General features: G+C 45.4%; 1 protein-coding gene across 1 annotated transcript in view; it reads left to right on the top strand.

Annotated features, from left to right (window-relative positions):
- GLDN (gliomedin) overlaps positions 1-19,598 on the top strand; it is a 208,055-nt gene that overhangs the window by 28,835 nt on the left and 159,622 nt on the right. The window contains exons 2-4 of the mRNA XM_069624809.1: positions 13,952-14,003; positions 17,055-17,081; positions 19,087-19,194. Coding sequence (XP_069480910.1) covers positions 13,952-14,003; positions 17,055-17,081; positions 19,087-19,194 — 187 coding nt within the window. The remainder of the gene's footprint in view (positions 1-13,951; positions 14,004-17,054; positions 17,082-19,086; positions 19,195-19,598) is intronic.

Raw genomic sequence — 19,598 nt, 5'->3', positions numbered from 1 at the left:
CTTTCCATGGTGGCTAATCACACGCCGGAGATGTGCCGGGAACAATCCTGTTCCTGGCGCCAGCGAGAGACAATGCTGCAGGAGGTAAGTGGCGAGCGGGAGGGGGGACTTAAATACGTGGAAAAGTGGGATGGGGAAAAGGGGTGCAGGCAGCACACTTACCAGATTCCTGGCGAGGGAAGATGGTAGCCTGCCGCTCGGAGGAGTCTTGGAGCAGGGCCTTTCCCTGTGTGGTAAGGACCCCGTTCCAAGCCTTCTCATTGGCTGGTAGGCCGCCACACCCCCTTGCTTTGTACTAATGAAGAATAACGCACTGTACATTTTATGAAAAGGTCTTTGCTTCAAAGACATGGGTGCAAGGAGATATGATATGATATGATATGATAAGGCATTTGTAACGCGCCTATACACAAGTGTTTCAAGATGAGATGCAAATAAGGTGTGGGGTGACTGGGAGAGAGGGTATGGGGAGCAGAAAACCAGACTAGCTACAGAAAAGTGGCCCACAGAGCAGGAGTACATTGGGAAATCTGCTGAGGTCCACATAAGCCAGTCCACCACTGGTAACGGCACAAAGTGGGAGGTCGCAAGAGTCTAATATGGACAACGGAAGAATCAAAACAGGTGGGGTTCAGTGACTTCCATTAATGAAGGCTGGTGGGCTGAAGTCTGCTCATCAGTCGGGGGGTTTTCAAAGCCATTGAAAATAGAGAAATCCCATCACCAAATCTTTTATATCGCCTCAGGGAGGAGATGAGCTGAGGTTGAGAAGCTAGACTTAGGATTCTGGTTTGGTGAGGTATGAAGGGGGTTGGATCATAGAGTGCTGAACTTCACCCCTTGTCCAAAGGCTTTCTGAAAATTGTACTAAAACAAAAAAATATATAGGATTCACCAAATCGGCAACTTAAACTCATATTTGGTAGTGCCGACAACAAGCAGCTTTGATTACGAAACATTGAGTGAGAATCAATACGTGTCCATTACATTTGGGTAAACACGTTGCTGGCAGCGTGTGAAGATCAGAAGAGAACCTTCATTGGCCCATCCGAGATCTCGGGAAGCAGTTCTGAAAGATATTAGTATTAAGATTCGTACAGATAGAGAGAAAGGGCATATGACGAAGGACACACAGGAATGACCTATGAGGAGGGTCACACAGTTTATAGGTGCTGTTTTGTTATGAGCCCACCCATTGCCTGCCCATGGCCATGCTAATCCCTATGGCCATTCCCACCCATTCCTGCATCTGCCCACCCAAACAAGCGGGCAGAGGCTCGCTGAACTGTTTGCTGTGCATACAGTGGGCGTAGCTCCACCGTTGCTCCACTGGCCCTGATACAGAAGCCTTGGTGTGGGCACAGGCAGGAAGGCTCCTCCCACGCCTTCTTCTCAGAGCAGAAGCACTTTGTTTCAGAGACACTCGAAGAAGGACCCTTCTGGCCAAGGAGCTCCTTGGGGGCATTAAAGGGACAGCATTCGACCTTTGTTGCCCATCCAGGACAATTTGTTGCTCTTTAGTCCTCTGGTGGCAGTAGTTGTTGTGAAATTTGTGTTAATAGAAAGATACTAGATCCAGCAAGTCGTAGGAAACCAAACAAAGCATGTGATCTGGGTTTACCTATACAAGAGCTTGTGTAAAGAACGACTCCTGTTCAATACCGGATAAGAAGTGGGTGGACGGGCCTTCACTGGGCCCAGTGAAGGGTTAACTCTATAAAGCACAGATTGAAATAAATGAGGCTCGATAGGAAAGTGCTTCATGCAGCCATGGTTTCTAGCATTTCATAGCGATGTCTTGGTTACCACCCAATTTAATTGCATTTATCGACCTGTAAAAGATGAACAGCACAGATGGCCGTGTAGGAATTTGAATCTGTAACCGGCAAGTTACTCTCTGATATCAGCAGCAAGCACTTAACTTGGTGAGCTACCACAGAGGTTCAGTGGTAGCGAAAGTTCACAGCATTCACCCTTCCCTAACAGAATTTAAATGCTTGACTTGGTGATAATCAGCTCAGAAAGTATGCTTACTAAGCAAATAAAAAACACCAACTCGTGATCAAATCCTTCAAACTATGCAATATAATGGGTTTGCCAGAGAATGCTTGTAAGGGGTTTTTAACCATCACAGAAAAATAGATGACTCCATTGCAATAAAAGGTGTTTCTACCCTTTACTCACAATAAAACAACGGGCCTCATTATGAGACCGTGGTAGCCGTGCCGTTAGCTGACGCCGGTATAATTTTTTTTCTGGCGGCCTCGAATGGGCAGTTCCCGGGTCATTACGGCCCTGCCGGCTCAGGCAATTGCCCATTCGCGGGCACCGGAATGAAATGCTCCCCATTGCCATTTGAACCCCATAGGGCTCAATGGGAATGGGGAGGTCGGATGCACCGGGTGCACGGGTGCCAGTACGCCCAGGCCAGTCCTGGCGGGCGGGAAGGCACCCACGAGCAGAACTCGTAGTTTGCTGGTCCGGTAACAATGGTACCGGCAAGCTTACCGGTACTGTTGTTACCGGACCAGCAAACTTATAATGAGGGCCATTTACTTGTTTCATCACAGTATCATATTAACCTAAATTACGTATTCACTGTACGTGTAAAACAATTAGCAGTTTTCATTCCCCGTTGTTAATGTCAGCCAGGTGTTTAAAACACACAGGCTCCAAATCCTTCAAACTTCAGGGCCTGTTGGAAATAACAATGAAATAATCCATTATCCAAGAAACATTTTTTGTGGACACACCTCTTTAGGGGTAGCCGCAGCTCACTTGTAGACGCCACAACTCTCTTGTGACAGCCTATGATTTTTAGAGGATGACCACAACTCATTTGGCAGCCCAAACTCTCTACTGGCAGGAACAGCTCTATAGTTGAGACAACGGCTCTCTGGTGGAGACAACAGCTCCCTCGTGACAGCCAAAGCACTTTACAGGCTGCATCAATTCCTTAGACGTAGTCACAGGTGTCTAATGGCAGCCACAGCTCATTAGTGGGCAGCCACAGCTCTAATTAATGGACAGTCACAGCTCTTTAGAGGCCGTCATAGCCATCTAACAGCGACCAGGTTTCTAATGGACAACCACAGTTCTCTAATGGACGGTCACAGCTCTCTACAAGCAGCCACAGCTCGTTAGTCAATCACATCGGACCAATGGCAGCTACAGCCTCTAGTGGATGGCCACAGCTCGCTAGTTATGACCACAACTTCCTAGTCCCAGTGAGCAGAGTAGCACAGTAGTCACAAAGCTAGTGCACCTGCTACCAACAATGGGTAGTTAATACCACTACGGTGGTGCCTGGCAAGTGCCTTTCCCATGCCCAGCCAAAAGCCCAAACTGTTGGCATTGCCAATGCTTGTTTTTCTGTGTGCGTGTGGACATTGTTACAAACATAACCAGTCCCTAATAACTTCAGGAAGAATTCAATCATGCGCAGGGATTTCTGAAACAGTACAAAATATGGCCCGGTCCCCACTAATGCAGCAGATATTCCCTGGCCTGAGCCTTGAGAAAGCTTGGGAGCACACAGCTCTGAGCAGGAACTCCCCCAAACAGTTTCCGGAAATGAAGGGACTTCCGCTGGTTCCAAACGGGCTCGAACAAGTGCAAGCAGGGCTACCTTTAATGCAAATACACATTAGTTCTATCATTACTGATCTCTGGCTTATGGGGTGCTCGGAAAAAGATTCTTCGGAAAAAACATACAGCTCTTTTTCCGCTCTTCCTTTTTAGTTTATGGAGCCAAGGGATTGCAACTGTCGTCCCTATAGGGATGTGCAGGGATTGTCAGCATCTTTGTTTACTGGCTTTCCCAGTGCCTTTACAAGGCAGCCGAGGAAGTGCTAGGAATAGCTATGACGTGTTAAAGGCTTCATCAATGCTGTCATTGGACCGGATCTTCCCAGATCTGGGATTCGTCAACAAATTGCTCCCCGGATCTTAGATTCAGCTCCCAAATACTGGGGAATCCATATTCACTCCAGTGAGCACTTGGTCTGAGTAGGAGTGCCCCGAAATCACATGGCAATATCGCACTGTACAGGAAATACAGATGTGCTTTTTGGGGTGGGGGGGGGTTAAAGGGTGTGCACATTATGTACTTTCCTGAGATTATGAGAAATGTGGCTATTTCCCAGGTGTTCATCTTCTGAGGGGCTGCGAGGCAAATGTTTATGGGGTTGACTAAAATACCCCCCTGACTCCCTGCCGAACTCCCCTCGACCCCCATGCTAGGTGGGATCCCCAAGTAAAAAAAAGTTCATTTCCACCACTGGGTTTGATCAATTCCCTTAACAGCCCTGTGCACATCGATTCTAAGTGATCCGACCGTGGCTGATTTTGCAGCGGCCGGAAATTTTGCATGAGAAAGGTGCGAACTACCAAAAGTTTGCACCTTTCTCATGCGAACATACTTACATACTACGGGGGCTGCAGGGGTGTCCCCGCAAACCACGCCCACTATAATGTAAAGTATAGTGAGCGGGGTGTTGCGGGGGACACCCCTGCAGCCCCTGCCGTCTTTTTTTTTTTTTTACTTACCTGCAATGCTACCATCAAAGGTTCGGACTTTTGGTGTTCGAACCTTTGGTGGTAGCATTTTTCTGGCTTTTTGTACGGTCGGACCTTTTTTGGTGCTAGCATTTTTCAGGCTTTTTGTACGGTCGGACCTTTTTTGGTGCTAGCATTTTTCAGGCTTTTTGTACGGTCGGACCTTTTTTGGTGCTAGCATTTTTCAGGCTTTTTGTATGGTCGGACCTTTTTTTCGGTCTGATCGTACAAAACCGGGCACATCTACTTACTTGTATCCTGTGATTTGCTTTTCTGGTGCACAAATACAAATGTGTGCATGTAGGGAGAGAGTTGAGAGCAACAGGTGCTGCGGCATGCAGGAGATATTACATGGGCGTGGCACTGCCTACACCGTGCCGTCAAGAACCGGAGCAAAGGTTTGGTGGACTGGAGAGATACCAGGCAATAGTGCACATGTGCATAGTGGGCCCCTGCCTGGGGTCCACAGGAGATGCTCGGATCTGGTGGCGAGATCAGTAAGAGCAAGGGGTGTCTGGTTGAGAAGTGGCACAGCTGGGGAACGTCCTCCGCTAGATTAGACAGGCACTATGTGGGACATGGAGGCATGAAAGGCGAACCACTCCATGATTGGGTGTAACAAGTCTGCATCAGTCATTTCCTAAGTCAACTGTGGCAGTGAGGTCCCAGTCCTGCTTCACACTGCCCTCTCCTGCAATGCAAGTCTCACCAGCCTTCTTAACCACCAGCACATTCTTTTTTCCCCAGATTCTGGCCTTATACATAAACCCACCAATGATCTATGGACACATTCAGAGTTCGGACCTTCCCAGAGCATGCCACTTAGGGGTGGACTGGAAACCAAAGGAGGCCCAGGAAATAATGTTGAAAGTGGCCCCAAATTACATATTTTCAGGAAGCCCAGGCCTTTTCCCATGATAACATTTGGAAATAAAATAGGTTCCCACACAAAGAGGCCCAGGGTGCAGAGGCTAACCAGGAAATCTACAGAGTTCCCTAAAGCCAATCCAACCCTGCTGCCACTAATGCTACAATGTGGCATCTAGCCAGACTAATGCTACAATGTGGCATCTAGCCAGACTAATGCTACAATGTGGCATCTAGCCAGTGCAGTCACCACTCTGAGTGAAGCACCAGACCGGATGTTTTGAGTAAGGTCAAATTCCTAGTGACCTGAAACATGCACTGGTAATTCCCCTGTAAAAGAAACCTTCACTAGAATCTTATCAAACGTTCACCCTATTTCACTTCACCCTTTTCACATGAAACTGCTTGAGTCCTTGATCTCCCCTCTGCTTAGTTCTTTTCTTGAATTGTCTAAATTCTTTGATCCGTTCCAGTCAGGTTTTCAACCTGGTATGGGGACTGAGTCGGTGCTTGTGTCCGCGGGTGACTATCTTGCCCGCCTGGTAGAGGATGGTGGTGTTGGGGCGCTGATTTCATTAGATTTGTCAGCCACATTTGACACCGTAGACCACCCTACCCTGATCTCCCGTCTGCCTTCAGCGGGTCTGTCAGGCCAGGTGCTTGCATGGTTTTCTGCCTTCCATGCTGGTAGCTCACAGTCTTTCTATCTTTCTCCTTTCTATTCAGTGCCAGACCCCTCATCTTGCGGGTTCCCTCAAGTCTCTGCTTTATCTCGCACCTTGTCCAACATGTATATTCAGCCACTTCTCTGCCTTATCCACTACCATGGCTTTATGTGCTACTCCTAGGCCGGAAATACGCAGATTATACTCTGTCTAGATCTCTCCCGACCGGACACAGCTGCTCGGCTTAGGGGCTGCCTTGAGGAGATGGGTGGGTGGATGGGCGAGAACTGGCTAAAGGTGAAAGGTGAGAAGACTGCGTTTTGGGTTGTTGGCTCCTCTTATTCTCTGTTCGTTTGGGCTCCTGATTTCTGGCCCTCTATTGTTGGTCCTTTCCCCTCTCCTCTAACTTTGATGAAGGATTTGGGGATAGAAATATCTGCCTCACTGTCGATGCGTGATCAAGTGGCCTTAAAATCCTTTGTAAAGCTTTACCCTTCATCCCTCTCAAATGTCATGCTCCTGTGATAGCTGCTCCTGTTCTGAGTGGTATTGATTACTGCAACACACTCTATTTGGCTCAACCTGCCTATCTTTTTCACCACCTCCAGCTGTTGCAGAATTCAGCGGCCTCCTTTTGGCACACGCATTTCACCCCTTCTCCGTCAGCTTCACTGGCTTCCTGTTGAGAAGTCCCTGTGCATCGTTCATAAAGCTTTTTATGAACTTGGAACTGAATGTCTTCAAATCAACTTTTCCCCTTAGGTTCCTCTCAGAGTTCTTCGTTCTCGATCGTCTTTGATGATTCAAATACCTTGGGTGAGACTTTCTCGTACTGGTGGCTGTGCTTTCTCTGTGGCGGCAGCTAAGGCATGGAATGCGCTCCCTCTGCCCTTGCGGGTTACCATTAACCATCTATCATTTCGTCATGCTCTGAAGACTGTTCTCTTTTGAAATTCACCTTGCTGTTCCTTTAGGCCCATGTCTATTAGATGAGTGCCATGATGCCTTCGGGTGAACCTGCGCTCGTGTGAAATGTACTCTGGCTCTCTGAGTGCTGCACTTGTTTTGAGTGAGTGGTGTGTGTGAATGGTGTGGAGGATACACTACTATTTCCTGTGTGTGAGCGAGAGAGAAAGGGAGAGGGAGAGGGAGAGACAGAGAGAGAGAGAGAGAGAGAGAGAGAGAGATGGAGAGAGAGAGAAAGAGAGAGAGAGAGAGAGAGAGAGAGAGAGAGAGAGAGAGAGAGAGAGAGAGAGAGAGAGAGAGAGAGGGGATATGTTATACTCATGATGCCACTGCGTACTCGTGTTTGTGTGAGGATTGCTCCTCTAGCTGCTGCACCAGTTGTCCGTGGGTGAGGATTGCACTACTGCTCCACAATCTGTACCTATTGTGTGTATGAGAGGGATGTTTGCACCGCTGCTGAATGTACTGAACATGCTGCAAGCGTTTGCGAGGGACATTTGCGTTGCTTCTTCCTCTACTGTAAATGCTTGAGAGTGAAGCTTGCACTGCTGCTATCTGTGCTGTGCATGTTCTATGTGTGGGAAGCTTACACGGAGCTGTGTGTGGGCCTCAACAATGGAATAAACAGGAGGTGGCGCTGGCCAGGGATGAGATGCTTGCTTGAATCCCCTCGCTACATAGCAGGGGATGCTGCAGATTAAGTTTGAGGTGCATCAGCAGAGCGGTCTGTGGATTGTTATATTGAAGGAATAGATGTTGCTGTGGGCATTTTCAGGCTTTGTGGTCCACGTACTAGAAGAATGGAGGACTACATTATACTCTGGATGTTGTGCATTTCTTAAGATCCACTGCTTCTCATGAACACCTTTCTGCTCCCCACTAGGCCTTTGGGGTGTGGGAGACTGGCACTCAATTCTGGCTATCTCTATAGAAGGTTCTGTTTATCAATTCTCTGAAGTTGTCTCATTAGCTTCACTGAAGGTGCTGGTTCTAGTATCAGTCCATTATTCTATGCAGGCACCAGTCACCCCTATGACAGTGTGATGGCTACAGGTGCTAAGGGCACACATCTTCTTTCTTCTGCAGCTAGACAAGCAGGCATACTGCAAAATAGCACACAGCATCCCCCGGCTCATCCTATATTCCGTCCCCTTCTGGGCAGAGGTGGGTAAAAGAAGAATCTCCAAGGGGTGTTTCATGCCTTAACTTAGGGTTCTGCAACCTGCAGCTCTCTGGATGTTTTGGACTATCACTCCCAGCATCCCTCACCAATGTGTATGCTATAAGGCCTGATGGTAGTTGCGGTCCAAAACATCTGGATAGCCAAAGGTTGCAGACTCCTGCTTGAACTGGTATTACATGAGAAGTGGAAACGACGCTCCCAGAAACAGGCTGCCTTACAGGGAAATGGGGAGTGGACGAGCAAGTGGGGCACCTCTCAGGAACAGCTTGATAACATGCCCGTCTCTAACTCATGCCTAGTGGCCTACTAGAGCGACCGGCAGGTTGCATTATCCCCTGTTGTCCAAAGACCTAGGTACCCTCCTGATGCTTCTCCAGTATAATTTGTTCTTTGCAGGATATTTTAGGGGGCAGGACATATGTTTACTTGGAGAATCCATTTGAATTAAAGGTAAGGTAGCTCCTCACAAGGACTTCAAAATAAGAGTGCATGTACTTCTCAGCAGAAACCTTTAAAATAATACTACAGGTATTTCTACTCTGGGATCTTTTGAAAGATATTACAGAAAATGCTCTGCAGAGATTTTTAAAGAAAAATGCAGGAACGTTTGTTCTAGGAATATATTGAGGTAATGCAGGTACTTAAATACAATGGGGTTCATGAAAAGGTTGACGGTATCCTGGCGGTATTACCGCCAGGGTACCAGCAACCAGTAACACTGTTACCGGCACTTGACCTGACGGAATTACTGCTGGTAAGGGTGCTAAATCCAGTTACCGTAGATTTCTTTGAATACCATTTCCCCCAATGTGATTTTTCACCGATTCCATTTCACCAAAAATGGTAGGGGAAATGGTATAAGTGTAATGCATAATAGGTGGCGTGTGGGGTAAGGGTATAAGTTAGGGTAGCGAGGGATGAGGGGGTGCTTCGGGGAGTCTCCGCCGCATAAAAAAAAGAAATAAAAAAAAAGAAGTGGGATTTCAGTGAAATGGATTCGATGAAATCTCCAGTAGGAGAAATATATTCGAAGAAATCACATACATCAGCTAAATCCCCATTCTATGGAGTCCCACAAGACTCCATTGGAGGATTTGCCGGTAATACTGGCTATTTTTTCCAGTAGAGTGGCAGAATTATTCCTCCACCGCACCAGCAAACTTGTACTTTGCCCGTGTGGGAACATGCCGGTATACAGTAATTCTGGCACGTTATTTCGGCACCAGCAAAGTTGTAATGATACCAAATGTAGGGAATTATCTGACACAGAACAAAATGACGTGCCTGTAATCGTGGAACAGCAAGCGCTGTGTAACCTAAAACCCAGAATTATTAACAACCCCACAGCAAAGTAACGGCTGCACATGTTGGCTCCACCAAACGCAAATGAAGAATAATGGAAACAATTCAAGCTGAGAGGCCAAGTGTCTATCACCTACACTCCCAGGCATGAGGTGGAAGGCTGAGCACTCTCCAAAGAGGGGCAAGGGGGAGAAGTGCCGACGTTTCAGGATTGGCTGCGAATCATGTGGGAGTTTGTTGCTCTAGAGCGGGTTACCAATGCCCTCCAAAACGAGGGTATGAACTTTTCCCGAGGCACTGGACTTCCTAAGAGAGGACTTCAGAGCACGCGGTGCCCACAGAGATTGAAGTTGCTGGACATACAGAAAGAATCACCATTTCTGGATAATATAGTCAGGGCTCCATGCTTGCCTTTCCTGGTGGGGAGGGCAGGGGGGTTACAGATTGAGCAACGTGGGGATAAAGCTTTGTTATGCGTTTGCATCCTTTGATATGTTGTGTCATGAAATCAATAAAATAAAAAAACTGCTGCAGCCAATAGAATTTTAGAGACAAGATGCAGGCTCCCTACCAATCTGGGATCAAGACAAGGGGTAGGAGAGCAGGCTTGCTGATGGGCGGAGCAGGATGGGGAAGAATCAGGAGGCTGTGCTAAGAGGATGATGATGAGGATGTTGGAGACTGCCCTACCTGACTGCCATATGCTCAGGCAGTTCATGAAGAAAGCTGGAGTGGTTTTAGGAAGTCTAGTGCCCCAGGAAGACATTGGGAAGCCAAATAAAGCGCCTAGATCCTGATATGGTGCTGAGAAGTCTGAAAGATACCTCAAATGTTCCAGGCATTGGGAACATTTTTAGCAAGGACTTAGAATTTGAGAGGGGCATTGAGATGTTTTTGGAGCTGCTAGAGATGGAGGTGCACTGAGAAGCCTGAAAGGGCCGTGCAGCACAGGAAGTTTTTGGAAGCGCTTACAGCCTGAGAAAAGCGCTGAAGTATGTAAAGCTGAAAAGGGCTGAGAATCGTGATCTTTGTGGAAAGACACTGAGAAAGCGACAAGAGAATGGAAACATGGAGAAAGGAGAAACGAGGTAAAAGTACAGACTCATGGAATACATAATCCCGGCAAAGCAAAGAACTACGTGGGAGAAAGTTGGGGTTATATATATATATATATATATATATGCGCCACACACTGGAACGCCCTAGTTACGCACATCAGGGGAATCGACTCTCACCTAGCGTTCCGCAAAGCCGTCAAAACCAGGCTGTCTGAACTGTTAATTCCTAGCTCTTACTCTGTGCACCATGAAACCAAACCATGAAATATTCCCAACTTTACTTTGTAAACCTAGGACCTACTATGTAACCAAGTAACCGCATGTTCTTGCTCTAACTGTAATCTTGACTACGTACACTTTCATGTAAAAAAGCGCCTCAATGCCTTTGGGCTGTAGTGCGCTCTACAAATGTAAAAAAATCAAATAAAAATAAATATGGGATAAAGCACCCCCTATTGTAGTTAATAATTACATTGCAAATAATTCAACACTTTAGTGACCAAATATGGACATGTGGTCGAAGTTCCTTTATGAAGTCACATGGCTTCTCAGTCACGTGGGATATCCTTTTTACATACAGTAGGGTGTATTGTATTCCTTATAATACATGGTCACACACTGTTAATGCCTGGCCTCTTTCTTACTCAAATATAAGAACTCTCCCAGTTGTTGATCCATATAATCAGTGTGGAATCTGGAATGGAAATAAAACCGAACAGGGAACTTGTAGAAACTGCTGCAGCATAATAGCTTAAGAAGTTATATGAAATGCATCTAAAAGCTGTTTTGTAATAAAAAAAACAAATGACATAATGCAGATATGTTCTTGCCCGCCTGTGTCAAACTCCAGCATTGCACAAAATAAACATAAAACCTAGTAAACATTTCTTTATCAATGAATGACTGCAAAGCGTCACAAAGATATTTTAGAAGGAATAGCTTGTCAAGGGTTGAAGTACTACAGTAACGGCTGGTATTCTGCTCTCTGCTGGCTCAGGCAGCGGGCACAGTGACAGCACAGCACAACGGTAATAACTGATTCCATGCGCAGTAGTGAAGTCATTTTCCTACTACAGGCCAGTAGTGATGTCTCATGCTGCCTGTAATAGAACATATTCGCATGCTTTTGCACGGTCATTGCAGGCTGCTGTTTATTATAAGATAATAACGAATGACGCTTTGAGACCAAGGTATGAGGTTCTGGAGTAATGAACACGACTCTGACAAAACAAGTACATCTCGCAAGATACTTTTATATGAGGCAACATGGCTGCATACACTTTTCATTGCATAGTCCAATCCTACTCTGCAGGGAGTTTCCCTCAGATTGAATTGTTTTATTGACTGAGTAGGAGAAACGGGAGTACAGTTTACATTGTACATTGTATTTAATTATTATTATTATTATTTTATTATTATAAACCCTCCACATGTACATTGCAGTGGAATAGCTTCTAAACGTTTTGTAGCTGATGTATTCTTACATTGCTCCTTAGAACCAAGCCCCAAGACTCACTACTGTAAAGTCTTCAGCTACGTAAGTGTGCTCAGTGCCAGAGGCATTATTGCTGCACCTTTTTAGTTTGAGCTGTTGGGTGGCGCCTGTGCCACCTATAGGGCAAAACTATTGCACTAGACTAAAGATAGGGAGAATTGGCATATAAGGAGGAACACATAGCTTGTAGGTGGTATTTGGCTATTTTCCCACCCATTGACTGCCCAAGTTCATGCTAACCCCTCGCCGCCCAAAACACTACCCCATGAGAACTCTTTGGGCTTTATTCAAGCCTTACCATCAAACTTTGCACTCAAAGTACCTTCCAGTGTTTTTTCAAAGCAGTCTTCTGAGAGGTAATGGCTTAATTGGAGCTGTAAACACGCTACTAGTGTAATATAAAAGTCTTAACAAGGTCTGCATTCATTTATAAGCAATACTGTGGGCCCTTCACTGAGGTCCTGTAAAAAAAATCAAGCAATGGCAAAGCCAAAAGTTTTGGAATGTGTATAAGTATTAGACATTTGCCAGGCAGGCACTGCAATTAGATGCCCTGGTGCTTGCACCATTTTGCACCTGCCTGCTACTGTTAATTCCCACTATGACAGTGCCTGGCAAGCGCCTTTCCCATGCCTGTACAAAAGCCCAAACTGATGGCATTGCAAATGCTTGTTTAACGCATGAGCTGCACATGTTCTGGACCCAGTATCACTGGGGGTCTCTAGCCTTGCATTATTGGAGATTTTTTAGTTACCCAAAAAGGCTTGAAAAGACAAGGTTATGAGAAAGCCCAGAGTGTCTTGTTCAACCCAAAAATTGGCCTTTTGCACACTCACTCAGGAGCATGTCACATGGTCCATTTCATACTTGTTGCATGCAAGCTATAAGAGGTGCGGCCCCAGGCCTTCTTAATGCGTCTTGCGTATGGTCTACTAGCCAAGCCGCTTTCTTGTCCCTGTATTTTCCTGTCTTTGACACATGTTCTGTGAATGTAAAAATATTCAAGGCAATGGACAGTCTTATGGCCCAACCTTCATTCATCATAGAGCCCTGAGTGCTGCGAAAGAATACTCGATATCCATTCCTTCAGAACTTATTAAAATTTACAGAATGGTGGTCCTCACCACAAAAGAATTGCTAGAGCTTGCTAGGGAGGGAGGAAGGCTGAAATCTTCTGGCAGACTATGCAATGGTGGAGAGAGAGAGCGTAAGTGTTGCGTCAGGCTCTCGCTTCCACGTGCACCCTTGTGTCATGACCACCTCTTCACCTTTACTCCTAATTTCTTTACCACACTTTGTTCAATTGTAATGTAGAGGGAGCCCATCAAAGGTCCATAAGTGACTTTATCTCCAGGTGGAGTGACCTGGATACCCCATTGGCCATTTTCCAGGCCGCACGATCCGGTACGGTTTCACCCACCCCCTAATCAATTCAATACCATTTGAGAGGCCAACTAGTCACATAGAAGTGGAATAAGCGATGCTCCTTTCATCCGCCATTGCTTACCTCGATTAATTCTGTTCAATTGCGTTCTTGTTTTGTATGTTTTATTTTTATTGTCTCGCCTTTCTTCACTTTTCCATTATTGTCCCCATCTTCATTTTCTCTTTTTCATTTTCATATTTTGTTTTCTTGCACCTCGACCATTAACTGTTTATGCCTTACTTTCTGAAAAATGTTACTCAAGTCTAAAGCAAGCAGAAGTCTGTCTTAATATAATGTTATCAGGATTTGTGTAGTTTCTTGCACTCAGTACGACCCTAATATTGAGTTTGATATCACGCAAGTTGTCAATAACGCAGGAACTACAATAATCTGCAGGATAGAAAGATTAATGTAACCTTCTTTTGTTGTTAGGTGCGTGTGATGCTGGACCTATGTAACACCACCAAAGGAATATGCTTAGCGGGTAAGTTTGAAAATAATAAAATGGGATTTTAAATGCAACTCTGCACATCCTGGTATATTCATGATTTGATAGAGTTGTGGTAAATGGTATCCCGGGGGCCGCAATGGTATTATCGCTGGCAACCACTGTAGCAAAGCAAACATTTAGAACCCTGCATTTTTGGCAGCAAGTTGTCTACCAGTGGTCTATTGGTATTAAAAGAAATGTCCTAAATCAGTAAAAGAAAACAAAAATATCAAAAAACAGAACTTAGGTCTAAACTAAGAAACAAATGAGAATTTTACCCGACAGAGACACAAATTAAACTATTCGACTTTTACTTTCTACATGTACAAATATTATTGAGAAGTTGGGATTCGCTCTTCAGATGATGCCTACAGATATTATGGGAATTAAGAAAGTGCTGTATAAGGTTGATTGGTGTGAAACTATCGAAACTAAGCATAAATATAGTTCTCTAAATCACCTCAAATTCGAGCATAAATGCGCTGGGTATTTACCTAAGTATCTTAGTCTTTCTCCTAACAGTAAAATTTGGGATACGTTTATGCGATTCAGACTCAATATTCCACCTACAAGGGAGATCAAAGTTAGATGGGGTTTGCTTAGCCCGTCATCTGTAACTTGTTGCTACTGTAGGGCTGTGGATTGTATTGAGACTTTGAAACATGTTGTAATTAATTGCCCTGCATTGCAATTTAAAAGGATGACATATTTTAGACATTTGATTTTTAGGACTGCTATTATTGGTTGTGATGCTTTGTGGTCTTACTTCTTGCATGGTCATTCTTATCAAGAACTATGTGCACTTGATCAATTCATGAATGATACTCAATTGAATTTGGATGATGGTTTGAAATGGCAGCTATATTTTCTTCTTTTTTCTTCTTGATGAAATCTTTTTATGTAACTGTTTTATTATCTTACTGTTTTTTCTTGTATTGTAATGATATGTGAAAAGTTCACTTGTTGAACTGTCACACAATTTAAAAAAGAAACAATTGTGTGAATAGATTTTATGAGTAAATATTGACTTAATATGTGCATTCAAGCCGCCTATATTCTTAGCTTTTGAAAATATCAGGTAGCGTGAAAGCAAAGGATTATAGGAAAAGGTCTTCATCTAAATTCTGAACAAATATTTCAGGAACATATTGGGTTGAGTCACTCAAATAAATGAGAAATGTGATTCCCTATTTAGGGAAATTCTATTGTTTTTAAGACCTTTGCCTTGAACCATTAGAGAACGATAGGAACATTGTATTGACATAGAGCTTTTGATACCATTCAATGTGAAGCAGCGGAATGAAAAGTGGTTTAAATGGAGTAGTCTTTGGATTAGGTAGATTCAGTCGCATAACAATTACAAAGTTGCCCTTAAACCAACTCTTGGTGTCCTTGGTTAAACTCCTGTATGTATGGAGAACATGGTCTCATGTGGGTTCATATATCTATTTACATCCGGGAAAGAGCGCTCAGACAATCAAGTGACTGGAGCGGTGGAGGAGAATACACATTCTCCTCCCGCTGTTCCAGCCACTCGAGGCCCCTCCCTGGGTGGCACAATGGTTATTTTTTTTAAATGTGGGGAGGCAACAGGGAGTCTCTCCCTGTTGCCACTCCACCTGCCCAAAACAAACCTAGCCCCTTGCTCACCCCCTCCCTCCTGCCACACTTACCTGATAGACCGGAGCTTTGTGCTCTGGTCCTGGCACTCTTCCCACTTCCGGCCACCACAGAAATGTAAAAAGGACTTAATCCCTTTTCCCTATGGTGGAGGGCATCTGATAGACCAGAGCTTTGTGCTCTGGTCCTGGCACTCTGCCCACTTCTGGCCACCACAGAAATGTAAAAAGGACTTAATCCCTTTTCCCTATGGTGGAGGGCATCTTTTTTTCCCTCAAGAGATTGACACTGAATGCAACGCCAATGCCCCTAGAAACAAAATAAACCATTTGCACCCTGGATAAACGACAGGGTGTGAATGACTTTCACTCCCACTGTGGGAGTGAACATGGCCTTCAATGGTCCCCAGCCCTTGCCGAGACCCTCGCTTCAGTCGTGCCTATCTAAGCTCAGGCTGGGAGCTGTTAAAGGCCATGTTCGCCCCCCACAGCGGGGGTGAAAGCTATAATCTTTCAACTTCCTAAATATTGTTAAGTTCCCAGAAAGACCTCAATTCTCAATGAGCAGTAACAGAAAAATATTAGTAGGGCTCCTTTTTCCCTCTTAGTTTTGCAATATGAAAGGCAACACATGTTCATCAATTTCTAATAGTGGCATAAGTTACAATTCAAAATCGATAGTAACACCATAAAAATAACTTGACACTGAACCTCATTACAAGTATAGGCGGTGGCCGTGCCGGAAAAACCGGCAGGCTGCCACCGTACCCGGAATGAATTTCTGCCTCCGGCATTGCCAGATTTACCGGGGCATTACAGCCCCGGTGATCCGGTAATTCCAGAGGCAGAATAACGTTACTCCCCATTCCCATGGGGACCATGGAAACACCGGCACACTAATTAACAGTGCCGGTGTTTCCATTTCCGTCTGCAGGCGGGTGGCGTTCCTCCCGCCAGGTCAGACCTGGAGGGAGTAACACCACCCGCTTGCAGAACTCTTAATCTTCTGGTCCTGAAACAACAGTGGCGGCGGGTTCACCGCCACGTTGTTTCCGGACTGGCAGGGTCATAATGAGGCCCACTGTCTTCCTATAAGGCTAGTACAATACCTTTGTCTTAGCTGTACTTTGCAGTGGGCTAGATATTAATGAGGGGTGTCCTGAAAATACGGCATGGATCCGGGCCTCGAGGCCTGGAGTTGGGAAACCCTGGGCCTAGAGGAATACTTTCAAATGCGCACATTTGATTAAGAGTATGAGCAAGTGCTCTGTTGCCTTTGTGTTCAGCCGATATGTTCATAGAAATAATTGAATGCCAATTAAGTCGAATGCAGGAGTGCACAAGTCTTCGATATGATGTTATGTCTCTCTAAGCCCTGCCATTGGTTTACTGTTTTAAAGCTTATGTTTCTTTTGTCTGACTTTAGGACCACCTGGACCGCCCGGGCCACGTGGTAAGAACTTCATTTCACACACTACTTTGCCTAAGGGAGCAGCACTGTATTTTCATAATTGCAGATGGAGCCTAATGGGGCAACAGAGGGAATGGGAGGAATGGTGTGTGGATATCAGAGGAGTGGGAAGGATGCCCAGGGAGGCAGTGATTGGCGGGAGTGTAAGAGACCATGAGGGAGGGGCTATATACATATTGTTCTAGTTGCGCATTGTGTTTAGGCCTGACAAACTTTCCCACTGGGAACAAGAGATGCTCAAACCTTGTAAACTCTATTTGATATGCAAACCTACATCTCATCAAAAGAAAGTTCCAAGGATATGGGAGGGCGGGGATTAATATTTGGAGCCTTGCTGGAACAGCTTTGATTCTGCCTCCTCTTTGTTTGTTAGCACCACAGCACCAGTGTTTTAGTGCTAGAACCACACCTTGAAACTTGCATCTCTCTTCAGCTGTGGGTTCACCTTTCACCACTGTAGCCATCCTCTACCTCTTCCCTCCCCCTGGGGTTCCTTTTGGTGTGCCAACCTTCCTTCGCTGCTTCTTGCCTGGTTTCTCTCCCAGGACTCTCCACCTCCGGCACCGCTCAGGTTTCTGAGGGACTCCTGGGAAAGGGTACTATTCCTTCTTCCCACTGATAAGCTGTGACTTTTCTCTCGAGCTCATGCTTGCCTGTCTACGTGTCGACTTCTCCTAAGTTATCCTCACTCATCCATGAGGGTGATAGTCTGAGGGTTAAGCGATCCCATCAATAGGCTTTCCATCAGCGCCCCAGCTGCATCCCAGCCACGGCCCCTGTACCACATGGAGGTCAGAAGTACATACTTCTGATCTCCTTCTGCTGCATGACTCCAGCCTTCTTTGGTTTCTACTCCCAGTCGTTCTGCTGAGGGACATCAGATGTTTATTATGAACTAGGAAAATATACTCGTCCTCTACTCAACTTAATGCCAGAAATGGTACTGCTTCATCACATATTATAACACAAAAAATTAATACAAAAGCAAAACAGAAATACATCACCAGCAAAAAAATTACTCGCATCAAATAAGTGTACAGTTGCATTAAAAGCAAGTATTCAAACACATTCTTTTATGGAGGGTTCTCACATTAATATTATCATGGTATTTATAGAGTGCTGACCTAGCTTTGAGAAGCAATGGAGCGCTTTACAGAGGTATACACCAATAAAGATGCATAACATAGCGCTTTACAGTGGTATACACCAATACAGATGCATAACAGAGCGCTTTAGAGAGGTATACACCAATACAGATGCATAACAGAGCGCTTTAAAGAGGTATACACCAATACAGATGCATAACAGAGCGCTTTACATAGGTATACACCAATACAGGCACATAACATAGCGCTTTACAGAGGTATACAGCAAATCAGATGCATAACAGAGCACTTTACAGTGGTAACAACAGAACAGATATACAGCAGGGGTAGGATACAAAGGGGGACAGAGATGGGGTTCAGCTGTGCTGGGTGGCAGGGAGGAGAGTGGCGGGCGACGTCTAGCGAGTTGGGTGGCGCAACGAGCGACGTGATGGCCCAGGTGTTGAAGAGGAGAGACTCCTTGAAGAGGTGGGTCTTAAGCAAGCCTGCCAAATAAGTTTGGGTATATACGTTTTGGGTGGTTTATACTCTATAAGCATAGACTCTGAGTTGCGATTTCTTTAAAACAGGAGTTTGTGAGCTGCCCTCGGGCACTGGCATGTGCTCCCATGAACCCTAGAAGTCTGGCCCATTCCTGCTTTCCTCCATACCACCTTAACTAATCACATCTTCTTTTCACCAAGCGTCCTCCTCCGCCATATTTTAGAGCCTCAGGAAGAGGGTAAACACCTGTGGGATCCCCCTATGCATCCTTAGCAGGTTGCCTTCCCCTGCCACAAGGTCTCTCAAACCCCTATTTCCAGGTCAGAATCGCAACTCTGTCACAGGCAGTAAATATAACCGGCCCAAGCGCTCACACGCCTCTGCTTTGCTTTTTCAAGGACCAGCTGGCGATGAAGGACTTCCTGGATACAATGGCTCGGACGGGTTTCCGGGTGTACCAGGAATGAAAGGAGAACCCGGCATCAATGGCAGAAAAGGCAAAATAGGTAAAACTTCTGATCTTTTACTCACTTATTTGATGGGAATTTAGTATGCTATTTAGAGTTCAGGAACTTTTTGGCGATATCTTCAGATTGTATCTTCGCGACCTAATTGTATTCCTGATTCAGTTTGAATTGGGTATGTATCCTTTGTGTTGCATAAGTGTGGGCATCTACGGAGACTTTGGGTCCCTCTACTCCGTTGCTCCACAGGCAATTGGGTTGGGTGTGCTTCCACCTTTTGTATGCGCCAATCTCTATATTTCTCCTGTTATGATGTATTCATTTCTCACAATAAGCATTCCAGTTCAATTTGTGCATCGAATATTTATTTCTGGTTTAGCCCTTCTTGGATGACACGTGTTTCGGCATCAGAACTTTGCCTTTTTCAAATCCGGGCTGTTTTAGTT

Source organism: Ambystoma mexicanum, chromosome 11 (genome assembly GCF_040938575.1).
Source record: "Ambystoma mexicanum isolate Mex_15411 chromosome 11, UKY_AmexF1_1, whole genome shotgun sequence".
Taxonomy (NCBI): domain Eukaryota; kingdom Metazoa; phylum Chordata; class Amphibia; order Caudata; family Ambystomatidae; genus Ambystoma; species Ambystoma mexicanum.
The sequence above is the reverse complement of the archived record's forward strand: the minus strand, read 5'-3'. Positions and strand labels throughout refer to the sequence as shown.